We start from the raw sequence: 21887 nt of genomic DNA, 5'->3' as shown, positions 1-21887 counted from the left end.
TAGACGCACAAACATAGAAAATCAACAACGAACAACCTACTTTCAAAGCTATCCTCATCCTTTCTTTTGTCATATATGTTGATTTGTCCTATAAGTAACCAAAATCTTATAACAGTTAGACCTTGTATGTGAAAAGAATGTTCATAAATGATTTGTATATACTTTTGTATATTGATAGGTGTAAATTCAGGACTTTTTATCTATCGTTTTTTTTTTAATTCGGGTGTGGTTAGTGCCAATTTAAGTGAATTTATATAAACAAAATTCAATACTATTGAAAAAAAAAAAACAATTATTAAATTTTCTTTCCTACAAACAGTCTACATTAATTCACCAATAAAACACTAATTCACTTTCAGAAAGTTTTTATAATCATATAGTGTACAAATGCTTTTTGTAACCAATGATAATATTTCTTTCTTTTTTTTATCATTTCAGAATATGTGTTATTGGTCCATTATACAACTTTTGAGCATAGTAACTATTGTAAAAGGTAATAAAACATATAGTACATGTATCAAAATGTTAAAAATATAATTATAAAATATCGGATTTTCATTTGCTACAATCATAAAAAAAACAAGTTTGTTCGTGTTTTGTCATTAGGTTAATTAAAAACAATATTTTACAAATGTAGTGTAAAGTTCAGAAGAGTAGGAACGTGCATATGATGCAAGAAATGTAAAAATGTCGAAAATTCATTGGATAATACTAGGCCATTGAATGAAGAGTATACATGGCATATATAATCAAGTAAGCTGATATTTGAACCGTATGATTTCATGTACATTAAAAGCGCAAAATCATAGTTACAGTATATTTGTTCACTCAAAAACAGATCAATTGCATTTTGATCAATGCACTATAAGTGTTATATTTGTCCTCTTAGTACTATGTTACTAACTATCTTTTAATTTCTTTTCGTAGATATTGGTTCTCATTTTGCTGCTGATGTTGGATATACATTGGTTTATCACCAGGAACAACGAAATTATCAGACAGCCAGCGATATTTGTAGAAGTCATGGTGGAACGCTTCCTATTATCAAAAATTATATTATTCCTGAAATCCTTGCTGATATTCCTTCTTTAAGGTATTTTTTTTATTTGAAAGTAATCCACAAATGTCTTTGAATATGCTGAAATCTGAAAATGCTTATTAACTATTTTCATTTAAAATTAAGACTGAAAGCAAGAATGTGTCCATAGCCCCACTCGCGCTATCATTTTCTATGTTCAGTGGACTGTGAAATTGGGATCAAAACTCTAATTTGGCATTAAAATTAGAAAGATAATATCATAGGGAATATGTGTACTAAGTTTCAAGTTGATTGGACGTCAACTTCATCAAAAACTACCTTGACCAAAAACTTTAACCTGAAGCGGGACAGACAGACGGACGGACGAACGGACGGACGCACAGACCAGAAAACTATCTACCTACTACTATCGTTGGTGGGGCATAACAATTACGGAATTCCTTCAAAAAGGTATTTTCATTGCCAAAGCAATATGCCAGCTTTCTGATAAGAAGAAAGTTATCTAAATAGAGAGGTAGATGCCCATCTCGTATGAACATTTTTAAAAAACCTAACTATACAGATAATTGCTGTCCTTAATCTGTCACATATTTTTGTTAAGACGTCTCCTAGTTTAACAGACGGAGTGAAAACCTGTTAAAAAAAGGCCAGTCCTGCAACGCCTGACTTTTACCTTACATTATATCATTGACTTCATTGAGAATATAAAAAGGTGATAAAGAAAAAAGCAAATTCCTCCATTATTATTAATAATTTTTTTAAGAATTTATTCTCACTAAAACGCAAATGACATTTTCATTATATGAAAGCTCTTTATATGTTTATGACCTTAAATTAAATTTTATTCAAAACGATGCTCCGTCTAATCGAGCTCCATTTTATTATTACATAATATATCTCGGTAAAAGTTGTATTCACCCAGAGATAATTTCAGTTCTTACAAACGTATATGCAAATGTGTGGGTAGAAACAAGGTATTTATTATCTGTTAAATATTGAAATATTCTCAAAATCATTTAATGTTTTTAAAAAATAAAATTACTGCTAATATGATTGGGAATGACAATTAACAGATATAATTAAACCAATGAGACATATTAAATTATTTACAGAAAAAAACACAATTATGCCAATTATGTCATTATTATTATCCTCGTACCATATCATTAGCGTGTAATAAATAGATTCGGGTTGGTAGAAAATCAGTTGATATCTTCGATCGTGAGAAAATAATATTCATTGACTATTTTTGCTACTTATTTTATTGATTTGAAATAAAACTGGACTTCATCCTTGGTTAAAACTTGCATAAACGTTCTACTTTGTTGTCCTATGTACATAAACTGTATTGTAACATGTTATACTTATGCCAAAAAGCTTTAAACAAAAAACAAAAACAATTAAGACAATTGTGTAGTAAAACTACAAGATGCAATAAAACTGTTACCCGCCTGCTGTAAATATGTATTTCAAAAAGAAATCAAATTACTAAAGTACTGAACATAGGATGACCGCAAGTTATGTTGGGTAATGAATAAATGACAGGCGGTAATATGGTACCTGCCAGATAGATATGTACATCCTCGCTGTTGTTGGGATGCGTTTTCGAGATATTTATCCGCAAACACAATTTTTGGTGTGCATAGATATTAATGATTTTTTTTACTTATATACATTTCTCACGACCAGACATTTTCATATTATTTATTTATTTTCTTAAAAATATTTTCATGAGTATTCATTGAAGAAATGAATTTATAACAAGCGATAAGGAATGTTATTTTGCACACGATAATATCCGCGTATTTATACGAAATACGTTCGGTTATCAGTCAAAAGCGCAATGGACGTGTGCACAAATTTCTGCGGCAACATAAAACCGGTATGACCTCTCAAGGTCACATCCGATATAAAAAGAACAGTTCTTCAATAAAAACGAAACCAACCATATAGGGGGCATCTCATATACTTCATAAAGGGTTAGCATATCCTGATCCATAACTGGTACCCGTCATATTGTTCATGGCAAGTACAAATTATTAAAAAAGTCTCATTCAGTGATTTCACAATAGGGGAAAAGAAGGCGGGAGTATAACATGTGTAAGGATGCTTTAAAGCATATAGTTGACTTAACTATATAGAATTTATCTTGTAGAAATATATCCGTGTGGATTGGTTTGTCCCACGTAAATAACACATGGGTGTGGGATGATGGTACAGAACTAACGTCATCACCATGGAAAAGAGCGCCACCATTTAATAGGTGTATGTCTGCAAGACTAACAATGGACGCAATTCTGGAACCGAGGCCTTGTGACAATAAGTTACCGTTCTTTTGTCAATATAAAACAGGTAATTTTGCTCTCTCTCTCTCTCTCTCTCTCTCTCTCTCTCTCTCTCTCTCTCTCTCTCTCTCTCTCTGTGTATATATATATACCTTCTTAATTTCAGACTGACCATTTTAACGCGCACTCATTGTGTATTGTGTGTTTTGCATACTTGTTGAATTTATTGTTCATCTATTTATCGTGCATGAGCTTATCGTAACGTGTCTCTTTAAAGATAACATGCGATCATCGTGTATTCATAGAATAACGATCTTAAAAAGACGCGCTCCTTTTTCACTGTGTAACGTTTATTTGTGTGTTTCTAGCTTTTCTCGATTTATATTTCGTCTAGTATATTGAACATTTCATACTACTACTAGTAATCAACCATTTAATTGGACCATCTAGTTACCATATCGTTTAACGTTTTAAATTGGTAGATATGTTAGTATATTTCTCATCTAGATATTTGATTTAAAATAGATAGTTATAAAGCACTAGATTTAACACGAATTTAGATCAGTGGCGGATCCAGAACTTTTCATAAGGGGGGCCCGCTGACTGACCTAAGGGGGGGGGGGGGGGGCCCCGCTACAGTCATGCTTCAGTGATTCCCTATATAATCAACCAAATTTTTCCCAAGAAAAGGGGGGGGGGGCCGGTCCCCCCAGTGCCCCCTGGATCCGCCTATGTAGATGGCAGTATTTCATCATCCTTGGAGTGTCAAAGAGACAAATGAGAATTTTGTTTTTAAATCGGTCCTTTTGGCTGTTGAACCCCAATTCAACTCTAAATGATTATGCAACAAATGTTTTTTTGACTAACTTAACTATTTTCGAAGAGTTATTTTAATGCATAATCATCTGAATAAAATGCTTATTCATTCTCAGTTGTACATCATGAAAAGGGGGCGTCGAAACAACACTCAGTCCGGTTATATGGTCTGATACTTACACTTAGCCATTCAAAACAAGACCAAAGATTGAGATACAAAAGAACAAATGTGATGCTATTTTACACATATTACATATTGACATGTCTATTTATTTAAATTATTCCTATTAAATTAGAGGCAACAGTATTTTACCTCAAATTCGTACTTTATTTGGCCTTTTTTTTTACCTTTTTTTATTCAACGTCACTGATGAGTTTTTTGTAGACGACGAAACGCGACTGGCGCACACAATTATAAGCTTGGTATCTTTAATGAGTGTTTTTTTTACCTATGTTTACATCTCATAAATCAATTAAGATGATATAAATCAAGGTAAAAAGAACTGCATGCATCACCCGACATGCTAATCCCAGGCAGAAACACAGTTGAAATTAAACAAAAGAAATGGAATTCTTTGTGTTAGAGAAGGTTAAAACGCCAAGTTGGTAAATTTGAATTGTTTACATCTGTTTCTATGGGTTTTAAAAGTGTAATGAAAGTGCTTATTTTAGGATTGTATGCATCTTATGTATGTGTTTTTACGGTAAAAATTATGGTATGGAGCTTTGAGACATTTGTAAACTTTTAAATTATAGACAAATTTTCACAAAACAGTTGATTGTGGTAGGTGCAAATACATGTGGATCTCTTAAGTGCATAAGCTTAAATTCCGCCGAAAATAATTCCAAAGAAAAATAATAAACTGATAATTTTAAAGCATTAATTTGCATCTCTGCTCCGGCGACAGTTTTTTTTGGGGAAAATCCCTAAAATGGGCAATAATTTCATCGAAAAGAGAAAGTCGAGTACACCTTTTTATGTTTAGGCGTGTTCGAGTTGACTATTCTGTCTTGAAAACGAATAAAAGAAAAATATTTGATACATCATCTCGCTTTAGATTCTATTATTTTTATACATTTAGGCTCTAGGTTGATATATAGTATTAAAAACGTGCAGTACTATAAAAATGAAATATATGGGTTAAGTGAAATACCTTTCTAATGAGTCATTATATCTGTTATATGTGTATGCCCCCTGGGGACCTTATTTGGAAAATAAAATATCTTATCTTATCTTATCATAACAAGAGAGTAGGTGTGTTCGAATAACAATTTTTTACTAAAATTACTTGACGACAGACTTTTCAAGAGGATCTTAAAAATGCATAACTTCGAAAAAATCTTCATTTTTTGTGTGTGCTATCTAGGGTAATTAGTCTTCAACCTCTGAAAATACTTAGTCTGCCCTTCCACGAAATATTTGATTAGAATTTTTTTTAAATATTTTTGAACTTTCGAAAATTCCCCCTGGCAACCGATCAGACAATAGTTTTAAGCTAACCAAATACATAAAAGTACATTAAATGATGCGAAATAGCTAGTAAATACATTTGTCTTTTAAAATACAACTGGCATATAAGGATCGTAATGATGATATGTGGATAAATATATCAGTTTTTAAGAGCTAAATTGACAGCGCTTCATCACTACAATAGCTTCCCTTTTCACGATTATAAAAATTAGGTGGCGTAATGGGGAGATAATTTTGACGAAGTAGAAACCTGACTGTAATCCCCATTAAGTTTACTGATGTTCATACCGCCCCTTTCGTGAGTCCCATAACTGGCCGGTTTCTACAGGTTTTACTGTAAATACTTTATTCTGGACTATATCTAATGTCTAACGAAGTATTTTTTCAAAAACCGAACACTACTTCGTGTAGACAACTGATCATACAAACCAGACAACACCTATCAAAATGTCTGACATTTTGTCTTTATTTTTAGACACAATCCTTTTTACAATGAGATTAAAATTAGATATTTAATTTCGCTTCACTTTATCTTTGATGTGAAACGAATCATATTAAGTATTCATAAGGTTACAATCTATATCATGAGTTTAGTAATTGATTTCCGTGTCATGATTTGCAGTTTGCTATTAGTAGTTGAAATGCATCATATTTATTTAAATACAAGATCTTAGAAATGAACATATTTTAAGATAAAAGAAAATTTTTTAAAAAGTGTGGCCTAGCGGAAATAGCAGTGTTGACTCAAATGGAAATGAAAAGTTTATTATATTTGTGTAAATCATTTTTAATACTGATAGGAGAATATTCAGTATTTGTCGCGATTATCACGAAATAAAACTGTCGAAGTTAACCTTGGATTATTTCATCTTATAGTGATTGATTTGTTTAAGAGACGCATTTTTTAGTTTGAAATGCACGAATCTGCCATATAGCATACAACAAACAAACAAACAAAAACATCGAAATAAATCAGCAAAACAAATAGACCGAACAAAAAATGTTATATGAAAAGAACTCCTTCATTTTGAATTGGTAGCGTATCTCATAAAAGCATACGCAGCTTTGAGATAAAGAAAACTTATACTGAGCACGGAAATGTTTTACATATTTTACTCTATAGAATAGAGAATAGAAACGGGAAATGTGTCAAAGAGACAACGACCCAAACAAAGAGCAGAAAACAGCACAAGGCCACCAATCACATTGTAAACTACCGTTGTATAGAATGACTTGTTTGTTATTTTCAATTTTCTCTTATTTTAGAATTGGTTTTAGTTGATTCAGAGTTTTCATTGTAGACTGTTCATATTAAAAGATCAACCTTGTTTAACATTTTCCCTTAACTTTAAGTATAAATTCTACCTTTAATTCATATTTAATGAAATGATGTCTTGAAAACACAATCATACAGGTAGCTGTTACTTCAGAATCTATAACCAAGCAAGTATTGTTGGACATAACAAATTCAGCTTAACCAGAACGAGTCTAGAGAGATGTAAAGACGTATGCGGTCATGTGACAGAATTTGAGTGCTGGTCATTTGAATATAGTACAATAAACAAATTTTGTCAACTCAACGATGTAAATCGATGGACAGCATCGGAGAGCTTTGTATATTTTGACAGAAGCTGGGACTATTATCATAAGACGTGTTATACCTGTAAGTTTACTGCTCCGGATTCATAAAACACAATATCATAGCACCATGCATATTTAGTAGAATTTTCCATATAATTCTTTAGGAAGAAAACGTAATAAATAACAAAGTTTGAATTAAAAGCCTTACAGATATGAGTGTAACAGTTTCAAACAAGAAATATTATATGTTATTCGAGATATCCCCTGGGAAGCCGGATAACAATTATCTTAAAATGGAGTGTCCTGATTTTAACATTAATGACCATTCTGATATTCGTTTTTGTTCACGGGGGTATTGGTTGATATTCCCTGTCAAGGTAACGAATCAAATTGCAGGATTCACCTGGATATTTCACTAAAGTAAAATATCATACGACATTCAGGGTATATGATGTGAAATTCCCGGCTTAGGTTTTATATTCACTTAAAGGAATATATTAAGGGAATATATAAACCCACATCCGGGTGTGTCAAATCATATTACAGATTACCTCTGTCTTAATGTTTTTTAAGTAGCAGGTATTTGTTGAAAATTCGGCATGCAGTACAGATATTCACTACATGTTTCCGTATACTTAAGGTTCTTCGCTTAAATGCATTTTTCATCTTGATGATTAAACAATTTCTTTTTTAAATTAGGAATAGTTTGGCAATAAAATATTGTATCTGTACTTGTATATGCACTGCTTATATGTGAATGAATTTGGTATGTATTTTTGACCACCTTAAACTCAGCCTGATATTTTCTACATACGTGAAATATTTTGTAATTTGCAGTGAAAATATATTTTTCGTTTATGCAATACTTTACTATGATATTATCAATCATTAATTTTGTATTTGGTGTGTAAATAGTGTGCTTTTAGCTTAAAAACGTACTCACAATTTTTTACCATTTGTGTCATCTGACATTCTTTTATTTTTATTTATATTAAGATTACGTCATATAGTAACCTTCGTTTTGATTGACGTCATTGAGGTTCTAATTGAGGGAACAAGTCTTATAAACCCTCGTTATTTCCGCAATATGTACTAACATCTCTGTGTATTTACCCAATCACATAACTTGACAAATTTATGAATTAAGGATGTACTTAGGTCAGGTTTAGGAATTTTTGTTAGATGTTCGGACACCTTGGTTTTTTTCCTACGATACAGGATAAAATATTTTGCCCCATAACACCCATTTTTTTTTCTTTTCATATAAGACTTCAATAGCTCATAAAAGGTCATTTACCAAAATTTAAGCAGATTCTAGATTTCTTTTCTTTTGATTCGAGACCCAAATAATACCAATGTAAATATAAGGTAAAAGTCCGATTCAGCCTTTTCCCGCCCTTTTTAAAAAAAATTAATAACTCGAAAAGGAGCTCCATAACCTATCAATAGTTTTAGCTTATTTTGTTCTTGAACTAATGCTGTTCTGAATTAAAGTATCAATTTTAAATTCTAGATTTTTTTTAATTTCACCTAAGTACATCCTTAAGTGGACAGTGGTTAAAAGCTCGTAAATCGATTAGGAAGAGACAACTCAAGGTAATCAACAAAAACAGAATTCACACTCAGTCAAAATGTAACATCGGGAATGGGACACAATCGGTACAGATCAGACGACTATATTGGTATTTAAAGATCTAATTCCGATCATATATGTCGCTAGTGATTTGAGACATCGACACATCGTATCGGTCAACCAATTCGTGATGGTGACCGTAAAACTTATGCAGTGTCGATTTCAGTCATCTTTCCTAATAACACTGTTTTAGCAGTTGTTTATTTTGTAAGGAACACACCACTGTAAATAAAGTCTGTATACTAGTAGTGTGAACATGAACGAGCGTAACGTATTACCTGAAATATGTGAACACCATACGACGGAACAGATGTCATCTGTAATTAAATAATTTTATTATCCGAACAATAATAAGGTTTGCTGCAGAACATCAGCAGAATTGTCTCCCTTGATCTCATATATATTGAATATAGATTTTTTTAAATGTTACAGCGACTATATTATCCGAGGATTCAGAGCAAACAACTTATATGGCATATCGCAGTTCTACAATGAGCACACCTACGAATACACCAACAGGTGGCTATGGTAAGTTATAATATCAGTTTTAATCCTGGTATCTATAATGAGTTTATTTTCACCTACAATACGAAAAACTGTCTTCTTGCACGTAACTTGACATTTTGCTTGCTCTAAGTCGCTAATTGAAAGTACGTATCTTATAAAACACAAAGGCGAGAAGATAACGAAACGTTTATACTAAGTTATCATAGATAATAGTAATAATAATAATCTAACTTTATGTATGGTAAATGACATGATTGGTATCTACAATTTAATTATTCGTTCGCTACACATAAAGCTATTAATAATACTTTATTCCGTAAGCAAATACAGCTCATAGGATTAAACAGATACACAAATTATACAGTTTACATATACATATACAACATTAATGTCATAAACCGTTTCTAACATATAGCGGAGTTAGGCATACTATTTACATTGGTAATAAAGGTACATAACAAAAATCCAGTGTTATGAATTTTCTCTGCCTCATAAAGGTATTTACCCAGATTATTTAACTCCTTAATATTTCTTACAGATAATAACTGAACTAGTAGTTAAAGTAGATGGGTATCTATAATAATATATCTTAATATATTTACTTCTGACATTTATATATTCATCAAATTCTAATATAAAATGATATTCGTCTTCGATTACTTTCTTATCACACATAGTACAAACACGCTCATTACTGGAAATATTAAAGTATCTTCCAGCTTCTACATTAAGTGAATGTGAATTGATTCTATATTTAGTTACATATGACTGGAATAAACTGTTCAATGGTCGATTCAAATAAAATTGCAAAGTATGTCCATCATGTATATATTGATACAAATTACATTTTGAAGTATTTTCAAAAAATGACAAGCCTTCAGCTATATAATTATCAACAATTCTTTTTTTAAATTCATACAAAAATAATTGACTATTTCCAACACTTTGTGCTAACCATATATCATTAAATCCATATCTGTTTAGTATGTCTCTTATCTTACAACTCCAGTTGAGTTTATCATTCTGTTTAACAAAACTAGATTGGTACATATCTTCATAAATACTCTTCAATATACAATTATTAGATTCTAATAACTTCAACCAATAACGAACCATTCTTACATATCTATTTACATACAATGGTAAACGCCCAAGTTCAAAATACACCATACGATTTACAGGAAGTTTATCAGTCCAAACATTACAACTTTAAAAAGAATTTTAGATATAAAAAGTGTTCATTGTCCTTATCGGTACTCCATTTCTCAGTAATGTTTACTATCTAGTATCTTTAAAGTAAAGAACCGAATATAGAGAGAACAATTCTAATCTTTAATTGGCTCGACAGCGCTCATTCATTTATATGGCCAATAGTTGAATAGCAATGCATAACATGAATAATTTCCCGCATACATTATATGATCACATAACATCTGATTGTGTGTTAAATACATGTACTAGTTTTGAAATTTGTACTTTGCAGAAGCCGACTTGTCCTTATTAGAACCAAGACGATATGTATTACAAAACATAAGTTTGTCATGGTCTCAGGCTGAGAAGTATTGTGAAGATAAAGGAGGTCATCTGGCTAAATTAGATGGTCCATCGAATATACCAGAAACAGGATATCAAAGCATGGTAAACATGTATGTACTTCTAAATTATGTTCGAGTAAAGTATACCGTATTTCCTTATTGTGAAATAGTAATTATGACTATCCAATGAAACACAAACATAATGAGATTTATTGATATTGATTGCGAATTTTTAACAGTCAGTAATACCCAACATTTGTTGACAAATAACATTTATATACTTATCCTGCAGCATTTTATTTTCATAGATATTTATATTTTTTCTGTTATCCTACAGTTTAGTTTCAGCCGATCCTGTAAATTTATCGGTGAATGTCAGAGTACGAATTATCTTTACAGCGTAACGCGAAGTTAAAGTACATTCTTTTGGAGAAGTTTGTGTATGAAATCGTCTTTTACGAAAAGGAACATGTGTTTGAGAAGAGGAGCATATTTGACTTAAAAAATAAATTACTGTTATTATATTTATATATGCATGTGCTCCAGAAGGGTAAGCAGATCCTGCTCCATATTAACATTTTCCCTTTGTATGTTTCTAACTGAACGACTCCGCTATATCATATTTTACCACACGAATCATTATATCAACTCTTTCTATAAACACTGGCTAAGTTTCGTTTAAGAGTGTGACGAAACTACTTTCCTTGAGTATAGTGGATAGAAGATGTGCCAATTTAGCTTAGTCGGTTAGAGCGCTGACTTCAAACTCAGAGTTACCGGTTCGATTACCGGAGAGCAAAATGTCACTTTCTTGTGAGATTCATGCTCTCTGGTTGAATAAGGATAGTTGTATTTGTTGTACTTGATAAATATACAAACACAAGTAAATGGCATGTTACTTTGTTGGAGTAACTTATTACCGTCAAGAGATATGTGCATTATTTATTATAAATTAGGCCGTTAGTTTTCTCGTTTGAATTGTTTCCCATATTTATGATCTGCTTACCCTTCCGGAGCACCTGAGATCATCCCAGTTTTTGGTGGGGTTTGTGTTGCTCAGTCTTTAGTTTTCTATGTTGTGTTTTGTGTACTGTTGTTTGTCTGTTTGTCTTTTTCTTTTTTGGCCATGGCGTTGTCAGTTTATTTTCGACTTATGAGTTTGAATGTCCCTTTGGTATCTTTCTCCTCTCTTTTAATGTCGGGATCTTTTACAGCCGACTATACGGTATTTTAACTCTGGTGGGTAGTTGTCCCATTGGGAATTAAACCACTTCCCCACATTTTTATATTATGTATATTTTATGACCAAACTAACAACTATGTCATTAATCATCAGTTTTTGACAAACATTCAGCTGTATCAACCTTGCATTCTGCAAGTTTCCTTGAGTTACTTACAAAACAAAGCATAAAAGCATACATGTAGTGACAAACCACACGAACACATTTAACCTTTACAATATGAAATTAGTTTGGTACCATGTTGCATTGTATTTTTCAACCACAGCAGATGAATTGTCTAAAGACCAAAAAAAAAAAAACCTACATATCCCACATAGTTCTTTATATATTTGGTTGAACTGTTGACTCTTTGTAGAAACGAACCTAAATTAGGGTAAAATGGAAAACATTTTGTTATACAGTGTACATGTTATTGTTGAAGGCCGTACGGTTGATTTAATTGCTTACATCTACTTCATTTGTAGATAATTGTCTCGTTGGCAATCATACCACATCTTATTTTTATATATATAAATAGTATAGTCTGTTACACCTTGTAGATAAATCTTGGTCTCTTATTTAAAAATGTCCTTTTCCTCATGTATTAACATATCTTAAAATAGAGCATTGACTAAAGAGAAAGATTGAGGTACAAAAAAGTTTATACCTTGTTGCGTCATTCATGTAGCTGGTTCATTTGAAGACGACGGAATCATATAGTTTTAGCTTTTTTAGTCATTGAAAAGATATCCTGCTGCATATATTAAGGGTAACTTATCAACCTAATTCAATTATGAAAATATTAACTATAAAAGGCATTTTTAATTATTTCATGCAATAAATGTGTAAACAAACAAATGCCATGATTAGATTACGCGTATTTCTTTAACGAAATAAATTACAAAATGATGAACTATGTTTATTTTTTAGAGAAACACAAAGATAAGAATCACATATCTTTATCATGTTTTAGATAAAAAAATTATTGGGCCAGAAAATACTAACCCTAAACCATTCTTCGGTTTTCCTACTAAGCTGGTTGGCTCTGTAAAAGTCCATTCATCAATCGGGAAATGGTAAATAATCATCTGTGGTTTAATTTTCTCATTAATTTTCTACTAGTTATTTAAATGTCATCATTTTACTGAACAACAGGTATAAAACAAGTTTTAATTATAGGCGTAATCCAAACATGCATAATAATGAATTGAGTACTTTAATCTTACATCAATCTAACAATAACTAAGGCCAAACACTACTAATTAACTCCACTGATTCCCTTTTAACCAGAAAAGTATTACATGCCCTACTTCTCAGAAATCAATGAGCGAAAGATGTGGACCATTCATAAAAGTGCAGTTTGTACTTATCCATTTGTCATGAAGTGCGATGTTTAATTTAATGAAAACAAAGTTGAGAAGATGAAAACACTTCGGTTTAATTTGTTTATTTTCATACATACTTCATGTTTAATTGAACGTAAGGATGGTTAACGACATTTTGATTGCTAATACACATGCTGATGCATGCAATCAGCTTAAGTATATCATGCTAATCAAACCGAAAATGATAGTCAATTTAAAATGAAAATGAAAACAAAATAGCTAAATTACCCAAAGATACTTGAAAAAGTTACATGAGATTTTAATACGAGACACTATCTCTTTGCGTGAATTCACACTTTCTTTTCAAATAATTAGTGCCAAGGACATTTAGTATAGAGTGAAAACACATTTGAATGCCATGTAGTATAGTGATAACATCAACAGTACAATACAAATATAACAAAATTTGCAACAAACTATAAGCATGTATGTCTTATATTATAAAACTACTATTGATACGTTTGTCTATAGTAGTTCATCACTTTAAATCGTATACTAATATTAACATATTAATTGTTAACGAAAAGACTTTACAGCAACATTTATATCTACAGTTAAATTATATATTTTTTCAGCCAATAATTGGTACGAATAAAGTTATGCTTTATTTGAAAACATACAAATACGATTCTCCGAAACTGTGATTCTATTACAAACAAAGGCGCAGACTTAGCATTATCGACATTGACCAAAGAACTTTGCTCACACCGGTATTTTGAGTCGTCTTGAACTAGCTTCGAGGTGAGGGTATTGTTCTATGTTGATACATTACTGTGACTTTGGGATGAAAAACACTAAAAGCTTTCCCTTGCCGTTATTGTTTTTGTTATGTGCTTATAGTGATTTTGTGTCATGGGTAGCTTCACAATAACCTATCTTATTTTCATCATATAAATATAATTTCCCAATGTTAAAGTGTATGCCCTTTTATTTTGATAGTTGTAGCGTATTAATTTTTGAGATAAAATCTCCTATGTGCGCTACCATTAGGGTTGTAAATATTTCAATTTGATTGCACCTTGCCCTTTGGAAAACAATAAGAAGTGGCGAGAACCTTTAAGCAGCAATTTGCTTGTTAATCAAATTTGCTGTTTACAAGTTCTCGCTTTGCTCAATTTTCCCTTTCTCTCATTTTCATTTACATACAAACACTGTTACATACTAAAACTTAAAACTGCGGTATATATAATGAAGTGTTTTGTGGATATTTTTTTTTTTAACATGAATTTTTTTGTTTTTTTTTTGTTAGATTTGTTCGATAAAAAGATACATAACTTAAAAACATTACTTAAATCTTTCTTAGATGCAAGAACTTGACTTTGAAGTTTACCTGTACCTGTAATCTTAAAACAAATATGATATCACACCCCAATTTTACAGTGATGGTGTTTACAGAGTTCGTAAACTAAGACACGATCCATATAAAATTATTGTTTGTTTATCTAAACTCATATGAAAAGTCGTCAATGTAGTATGTAAATTCAGAAATTATTGCGTGCATTTATTATTGTGATTTTTCAAGAATGGGCGAGATTAATTATTGCCACATCAGGAAATCTGCATACAGATATATGTGACAGATATCTGAATGCGAGTTCTTGTTATTGCGATAGTCACTCAGTCGCATTATTCGCATTAATAAAAACCTCGCAATAATTTCTGAATTTACAATATTGTAGTAAGAGCTTTGGATATTGTCTATTTCGGTACTAACATTGCTTTCAATTTCAAAAAGTTTAATACATATCTAAACATGTATAGCTATTCATGTATCAACAACTACGGTACTACATTCTGTCGATACTTATATTTTGACTTCATTTTACTCTAGGTCATGCTTTTCTTGGACTGCCTATACCATCTTTTTAATTTAAGTTTATTAGGTTTCGATCTGGATTTCAATAGAGGCAAGTATTCTTAGATCGTCTTTTTTATCTTTCGTCTTTTTGTCCTTTGTTTTTAGCTCACTACCTATCCAATGCGTAAAGCCCGTTCCAACTGATTTTTACAACTTTTCTTGCGTTATGTTGTGTCGTTACACTTCTACCACAGGTTACGGCGCGGATGTCATTGGTTGTTGTCTGTGATATTTGTTTTTCGTTTATTGCAATTGGTTTTCTCTTGAATAATTTCACGGCTTCTTTTTTACCAGGGTATTCTCTGTTTTTCTTCGTTTTATGTTTTTTGATGCACTTTTGTATCTTCCGTCATCCGTTTAGCTCAGAAGACGCTAAAATAGCTGAAGACTGATCAAAGGGAGAAAATCAAATTTGTGAATTCATAACTTATATCCAGTATTGTGCGAATAGTAAGACTTTAATATGATATGATTAGACTAACATGCTAGTATATGAAGAATTTTTTGGCAAGTCGTTCCGAGGTCACACACATGGCAATAACTAGATAGGGCAAATAACTTATTTTACATTTTTGTAATTGTAGAGATGAATTGTTTTGGATTGGCTTAAAGCGGACAGAAAACATTGGATGGCGTTGGTATAATAATACTGATTTGGAATGGGCAAATTTCAAGTATAAGCCTAATGAATTTGACTTTATAAAAGCATGCGGTGCTGTGTCATTGTCAAGTGGTTGGTGGTATAATGAAGTTTGCGAAGAAAAGAAAAGATTTCTTTGTCAGTATCCTAAAGGTAAGCTTGTACGGCTGTTTTCTTAGTGTTTGTCAGAAACAATTAACAGCGTCACACATAAATATGATTACCATTTATCTTTTACGTGATCAATTTGTCTTCACTTTCATCATGAGCTATTGAAAATTGTCAGTTGTTGAATTAAGAACTTCTCAGGTTAAATCGAGGTTCGTCATATTTGATATTGATGAAACTACCAGACGTTTGCCTTAGCGATTCAATTTGTAAGTATTCTGTTAATATTTAAAGATGCACTCTTTGTTAATAATTGAATTGAAAAACAATTTGTATTTCATTTTTTTCCATTTGTAGAATCATGTGAATTTATCAGAACTGCTAATGCAAGTATCATGGCATATAATGAAGAAATATATGACAATGTATCCGCAAGTTATTGCCAAAAGAAGTGCATTTCTGCCAAATTTTGTATCTCATTTGAGTACAATACCAATAGTAGGGCATGCCAAATAAGTCACGAAAATAGATGGACGGTTCGACAGTATTACCATACCAATTCTGTAAATTGGAATTATTTTCATAGACGTTGTAGTTTTGGTAAGATAATACAACGTATACATACTAGTTTCTTATTAGTGAAACAATTTCAATTGATTTCAGTTAACGTTAAAATACTTACCAAGAGTAAACATTTCCACTTATTGAAATTGTATCAAAATTTCCTATGTATAAATAAATTTATGTTCTCTATAACTAATGCTGTGTATGATATTTTGGTTTTCATAAGTTTAATCAAATCTTGACAAATAATAATAATGATAAAGGCAATTTGTGATGCTTGGTTGCATGGATATTTTATTGCAATACCAAAGGGCTTAAATGGTTTTCCTCGTCACAAGCAAACGAGTTTGTCATATAGGTTGCCAAAATTGAGAAGATAGAATGTTCGTTGTGAGGTACCAAATAAATGTGATTAATTATTTATTTCAGGATACGATACGGCAAAAGAAACAACTACTTTTATGTCTACCACCGGTAAGTATATTTACAGAATCGGAAGAGATAATTAACATGTCAGTCATGTCAAGAATAAAATTAACATGCCATTAATGTCCTCTCTAATTATCGCTGATAAGACAAAGTATAACACAATGCTATCACTCAAATATGGAAATTAAGGAAGATACAGTCTCTCTTATAATGTCGATGCATATATATCATAAATGTCAAACTAAACGAATAAACGGAAATATAAAGGTTATTATCCACTTTATTTCCTTGTTTAGATTCTTTGTAAACTTTCTCTTCAACAATAAGTGTAGCACACATCATCCTAAATAGACAGGTTATGAAGGTATGAATATTAAGGTATTATACATCCGTTTGATAAATTATTAATAAAGAAATACTGGCCTCGAAATAATCATGGACAACGTTGACATCATAGGCATATCTTGCTATGCATGAATAACTAGCTACCGTATATAAATAGAAATTTCATTATGACGAAAGAGAAAACAGCTTACTATACGGTATAAGTTTTGCTGATTGTTCATTGTTATACGGTAACACTTAATTGTTTACAGCCTTATCCTTCGATCTTAAGATTGGCAATCATTCAAGACTACATTGTTTTTATATTTATGGTTCAAATAATTTCCATATAATGAAAAGATGTGCTTTTTTAATATTGTTAGAATCCATTACGACTACATTTGTTGGTTCAACAAGTCTAAGTGAAAGCAGCACGTCCGAGGACATACTGACTACGATAAACCCAACAGCGGAAAGTGAAAGACTGTTTCAAGAAATTAAGAAAGACATGAAAACAATGACTGACAAAATAAAAAAGAAACAATTAAAAAAGAGTAAAACAAGTGCAGAAGACGACCGCCCTTCTGCAAAAGGTGTTGGAATAGTAGCAGCAATTATTTTAATTTCCATATTCGGAAGTGTAGTTTTGATGGATATTTTGACACTAGGTGTACAATGTAAACAGATGTCAAAACGAGACGCACGGAAAAACAGGCGGTATATTAGTAAAAATAAATCACCATTTCATTCACATAACAATAACAATAGGGATCATTCAGAAAGAAAAGATATATCGTGTGATCCTTCAGCCAAAAAAAGTATCAATACTGAAGCAGCTTCTTTAGATTGTATTGACATTTCAGTAATCGGCGATAAATTAGACAACCAGGATGAGCATGGTAAATGTGTATCTTTGCATTGCACAAAGGTAGTAAATAATGATAAACTCGCAGAAACAAACAATTCCAACGAAAGACACTTCTGTAATTTAGAAGTTCTTCCTGACAGTCAAAATATAACAAATCAAACCGTTTCAAATCATGTTAGAACAGATAGTTGCACTAGTGATGACAAATCAAAAATGACTTTAAATCATATATCTTCCAGAGATTTAAATATAAAAGTCAAAAAAGAAGACATTGTGACTAAATCTTCAAAAACGTCAGTTATGTTAAAAATTGATGTACCTATAATGAAAACTAACTTAGAACAAGAAATTACTACATGCGAATCAAACGTGTTAAACACAAAAGCAAATAAAATCGAAAATAGTATCGTAGACCCTATTGAAAATAAAAATAAAATTAGTACATGCTTATAATGTATATATGTAAATACTATATCAATTCGTATGCAAATGAAAAATGGAAATGTTTTAATTTTTATTTGATACATAAACCAAAGCCAGGACAATCGTGTCTTCACATTTTATTCCCATCATTACTGTTATAGGAAGTTTTGATTGATATCACTTTGTCTTTTGTTTCAGTCCTGTAAACGATAGCTTGATTGGATGATAGGTATCTCCTATTTTTACATAATCTGGGTATCCAATGTTAATGGTCAGTCCAAAATCTATTGGTGTATTGGATACCTTTAGAGGATGTTTGTCCTTCCCAACTGAAAAGAGCAAAAAACAAAATTATGTTTTTAATTTGTTTAGATAAAAAAGACAACAAAAAAAACAAAACCAAACAAACCATTAAATGTCTTCAGTTAGTCCGTCCATCCGTCCAGTTTGATGTAAAAGTTTTGGTTTCACCAGATAGTTTACCATGAACACACCAACTTTAAACTATGACCACATGTCCATTGTGATGAGAATATTTAGAATACATGTCACACTTATGCTTAGAATAAGATTTCGCGGTTAACTCAACATAGGAACGTAATAGTGAGAGCGGAGCATGATATCCTATGGACACTTTTTCTTGTTTATCTTTAATAGGAAGCATATGCAACCTCATCATTTAAAAAATGTTTAAAGCACCAGTTCGTCCAGAATTACATAGTTTTAAAACTGCATTTTTATGACTCTGATACTATTCAATAATTCTTTTGTAATAACGATGTTCTGTTTACAAATTAGATAAAGAAAATTGAATGGAAAATAAGTATATTACACGCTTATCTATTGTAATAAAATTAAATACTACAATAACTAATAAAAAGTGACTTTGAGTTTTTAATTTTTCTCTAAAATAAGATTCCTATACATTAAGACTAATTATAAAATAATACTATAGAAAGATATCATGTATTATATTATATTCCAGACGTGACAGTCTCGTGCCTGTCGTGCATAGTTATGTAATTATATGAAAATATTATATTAAGGTATTGTCACTTTTGATAGATGCATGTAGATATGCAGTTCTTTTCAATGAATGCTTATTATACATTCTACATATAGCACGAGGTGAAATTGTTTTTCTTTCACAATGTACCAGGTAGGTGTCTATTATGCAAAACTAAAAGTATTTTAATAAAAATACGTTTAAAAAAATAAAAAGATGCTTATGATTAAGCAAACCGATTTGTAGAAGAGAGAAAATTGTCAATAGAAAAAAGGAAGTAGGACAAACAAAAGTCCAAAATACACTTAATGACAAAATTTATGATTAAGAATCACGAACCCCGTCAAAATTGCAGGTGAGCACAAGTACTTCTTCTGAGAAGGCAGGTACTGCTACACTAGCGATTCTGGTCATTTTGCCCAAGTTAAAATCAATCATTTAATAGTCGGTAGTTAGACTTCATACCATACCATATAAGTTAAGCACTTGCACTTGACCATGTTGAACAAATCTATCCCATTGAAATTGAAATAAAGAATATCTCAAATACAGTTAAATCTGTCTCATATCTTGACTAACGTCTGATAATGAGGGTCGGTTGAGAACAAAACTTTATGACAAAAGGGATGATTTCTGCTTTCCAACTTGTGACTTTTCCATTTCGATGTGGCAAAATTCCGGCAGCATATGAAATGTATTTTCGCAGCATGCGTTTTCTAACAAACATTTTTAAATAGAGGGTTGCTGCTTAAAAGGAAGCTATTGCATCAAGGGTTCGAAGTAGGGATGTCGAGGATCGCTCGGCAGTACCAAGTATCGAATACCAAAATGATACTCGACTAATTGGTTTCCCGTTTGAAGACTGTCTTCTTCGTTTCATCAAATTCAATTTCTTAAGATCGCGTTAATGATTCCTAATCATCGTACCTTTGTAAATGTGTTGTTTTTAAGATAATAATGTTACTGTTGTTTGGTCTGGTTTGACTTTGTAATCTTTTATTTCCAATATGTGTTAATTAAATTATTGATTAGATTATTTCTTATTTAATTCATACATGTAGCTAATGGACAATTAATTTGATATAAAATTCACTGGACTGGTGTCTAGTCCAAAATGATAATGTATCCAGGGTATAACGTCCAATAGACAGTGACCCATCAAGTGTAAAATGTGTATAATTGTGTTTTATTTATGTAGATATTATCCGAGCGAGTACTCGAGTATCGCTCGGTAAAACCAACTAGTACTCAATTAGTAATTATTCACAGATTTTTCATCTCTAGTTCTCTGTGAAGAAGTTGAATCATCCCTTCGAAAGTTTTACAGACGCTATCACAAGTTGGTTGACCGTTAAAGAATATCTGTGTCAAAGATGACCATGCTTATGTTTTCACATTGTCATATCCACAAGCCCGTTCTCTTTTCTTCGATTGAGACATCACCGAATGAGATTTATCACCGGACTTGCATGAGCAACAATGTATAGCAGGAACTATCTACCTTTCCAGAGCACCTGCGTTCATCCCAGGTTTTGATTGGGATCGTGTTGCTCAATCTTCAGTGTGTTATGTAGTGTTTAGTTGACTTGTACGTCTTTTCGTCGTTTTTTATTTTTTTGTCAGCTTTTATACGACTTCTGAGTTTTGAATGTCCCCTTGGTATCTCCAGCCTCTTTTTTTTTTACATGTAATTCATAAATATTTAGTTAATATAAAAATAAGAAGTTAGTTGTAGTATAATTGACTGTGAGACGATTATCCAACAAAGTCAAATGACGTAGATGTAAGCAACTATAGAATATCGTACTACGTCCTTCAGTTAAAATGTCGCAATAGGGAATAGAACACAATTAGACACTTATTCTGGTATTTAAAGCGCTAAGACTTTGAAAACACGTCGCTTGTGAAATGAGACAAGGACATGTTGTATGATTCAACCAATTCGTGATGGTAACCGTAAAACTTAGGAAGTGTCGAGTTGAGTCGTTCTTCGTCATTACTCTGTTGGAGTCGTTTTTGAGTAAGGAGCATGCCACTGTTCAGGAAGACCGTATAGTATGAACATGCACGAGCGTAACGTATCAATTGTGATATGTAAACGCCAAACGACGGAGTATGGAGCTGTGGGTAAGATACTGCTGAGAAATGGGAAGTTGTTATTGGAAAGTTAAAAATATCACGTTTGTCATATGTAC

The 21887-nt window shown here is 31.7% G+C and overlaps 1 protein-coding gene across 1 annotated transcript in view; it reads left to right on the top strand.

The window, feature by feature from the left end:
* LOC127734671 (uncharacterized) overlaps nt 1-18988 on the top strand; it is a 41332-nt gene extending 22344 nt beyond the window's left edge. The window contains exons 2-11 of the mRNA XM_052244668.1: nt 439-493; nt 928-1093; nt 3195-3391; nt 7026-7274; nt 9258-9353; nt 10816-10978; nt 15915-16123; nt 16436-16678; nt 17072-17116; nt 17779-18988. Coding sequence (XP_052100628.1) covers nt 442-493; nt 928-1093; nt 3195-3391; nt 7026-7274; nt 9258-9353; nt 10816-10978; nt 15915-16123; nt 16436-16678; nt 17072-17116; nt 17779-18716 — 2358 coding nt within the window. The 5' untranslated portion in view covers nt 439-441 and the 3' untranslated portion in view covers nt 18717-18988. The remainder of the gene's footprint in view (nt 1-438; nt 494-927; nt 1094-3194; nt 3392-7025; nt 7275-9257; nt 9354-10815; nt 10979-15914; nt 16124-16435; nt 16679-17071; nt 17117-17778) is intronic.
* Nucleotides 18989-21887: the final 2899 nt, after the last annotated feature.

The sequence above is a fragment of the Mytilus californianus genome, unplaced genomic scaffold (genome assembly GCF_021869535.1).
Source record: "Mytilus californianus isolate M0D057914Y unplaced genomic scaffold, xbMytCali1.0.p SCAF_3, whole genome shotgun sequence".
In the NCBI taxonomy this organism is placed as follows: domain Eukaryota; kingdom Metazoa; phylum Mollusca; class Bivalvia; order Mytilida; family Mytilidae; genus Mytilus; species Mytilus californianus.
Note: the sequence above shows the minus strand (reverse complement) of the source record. Positions and strands in the feature narration are given on the sequence as shown.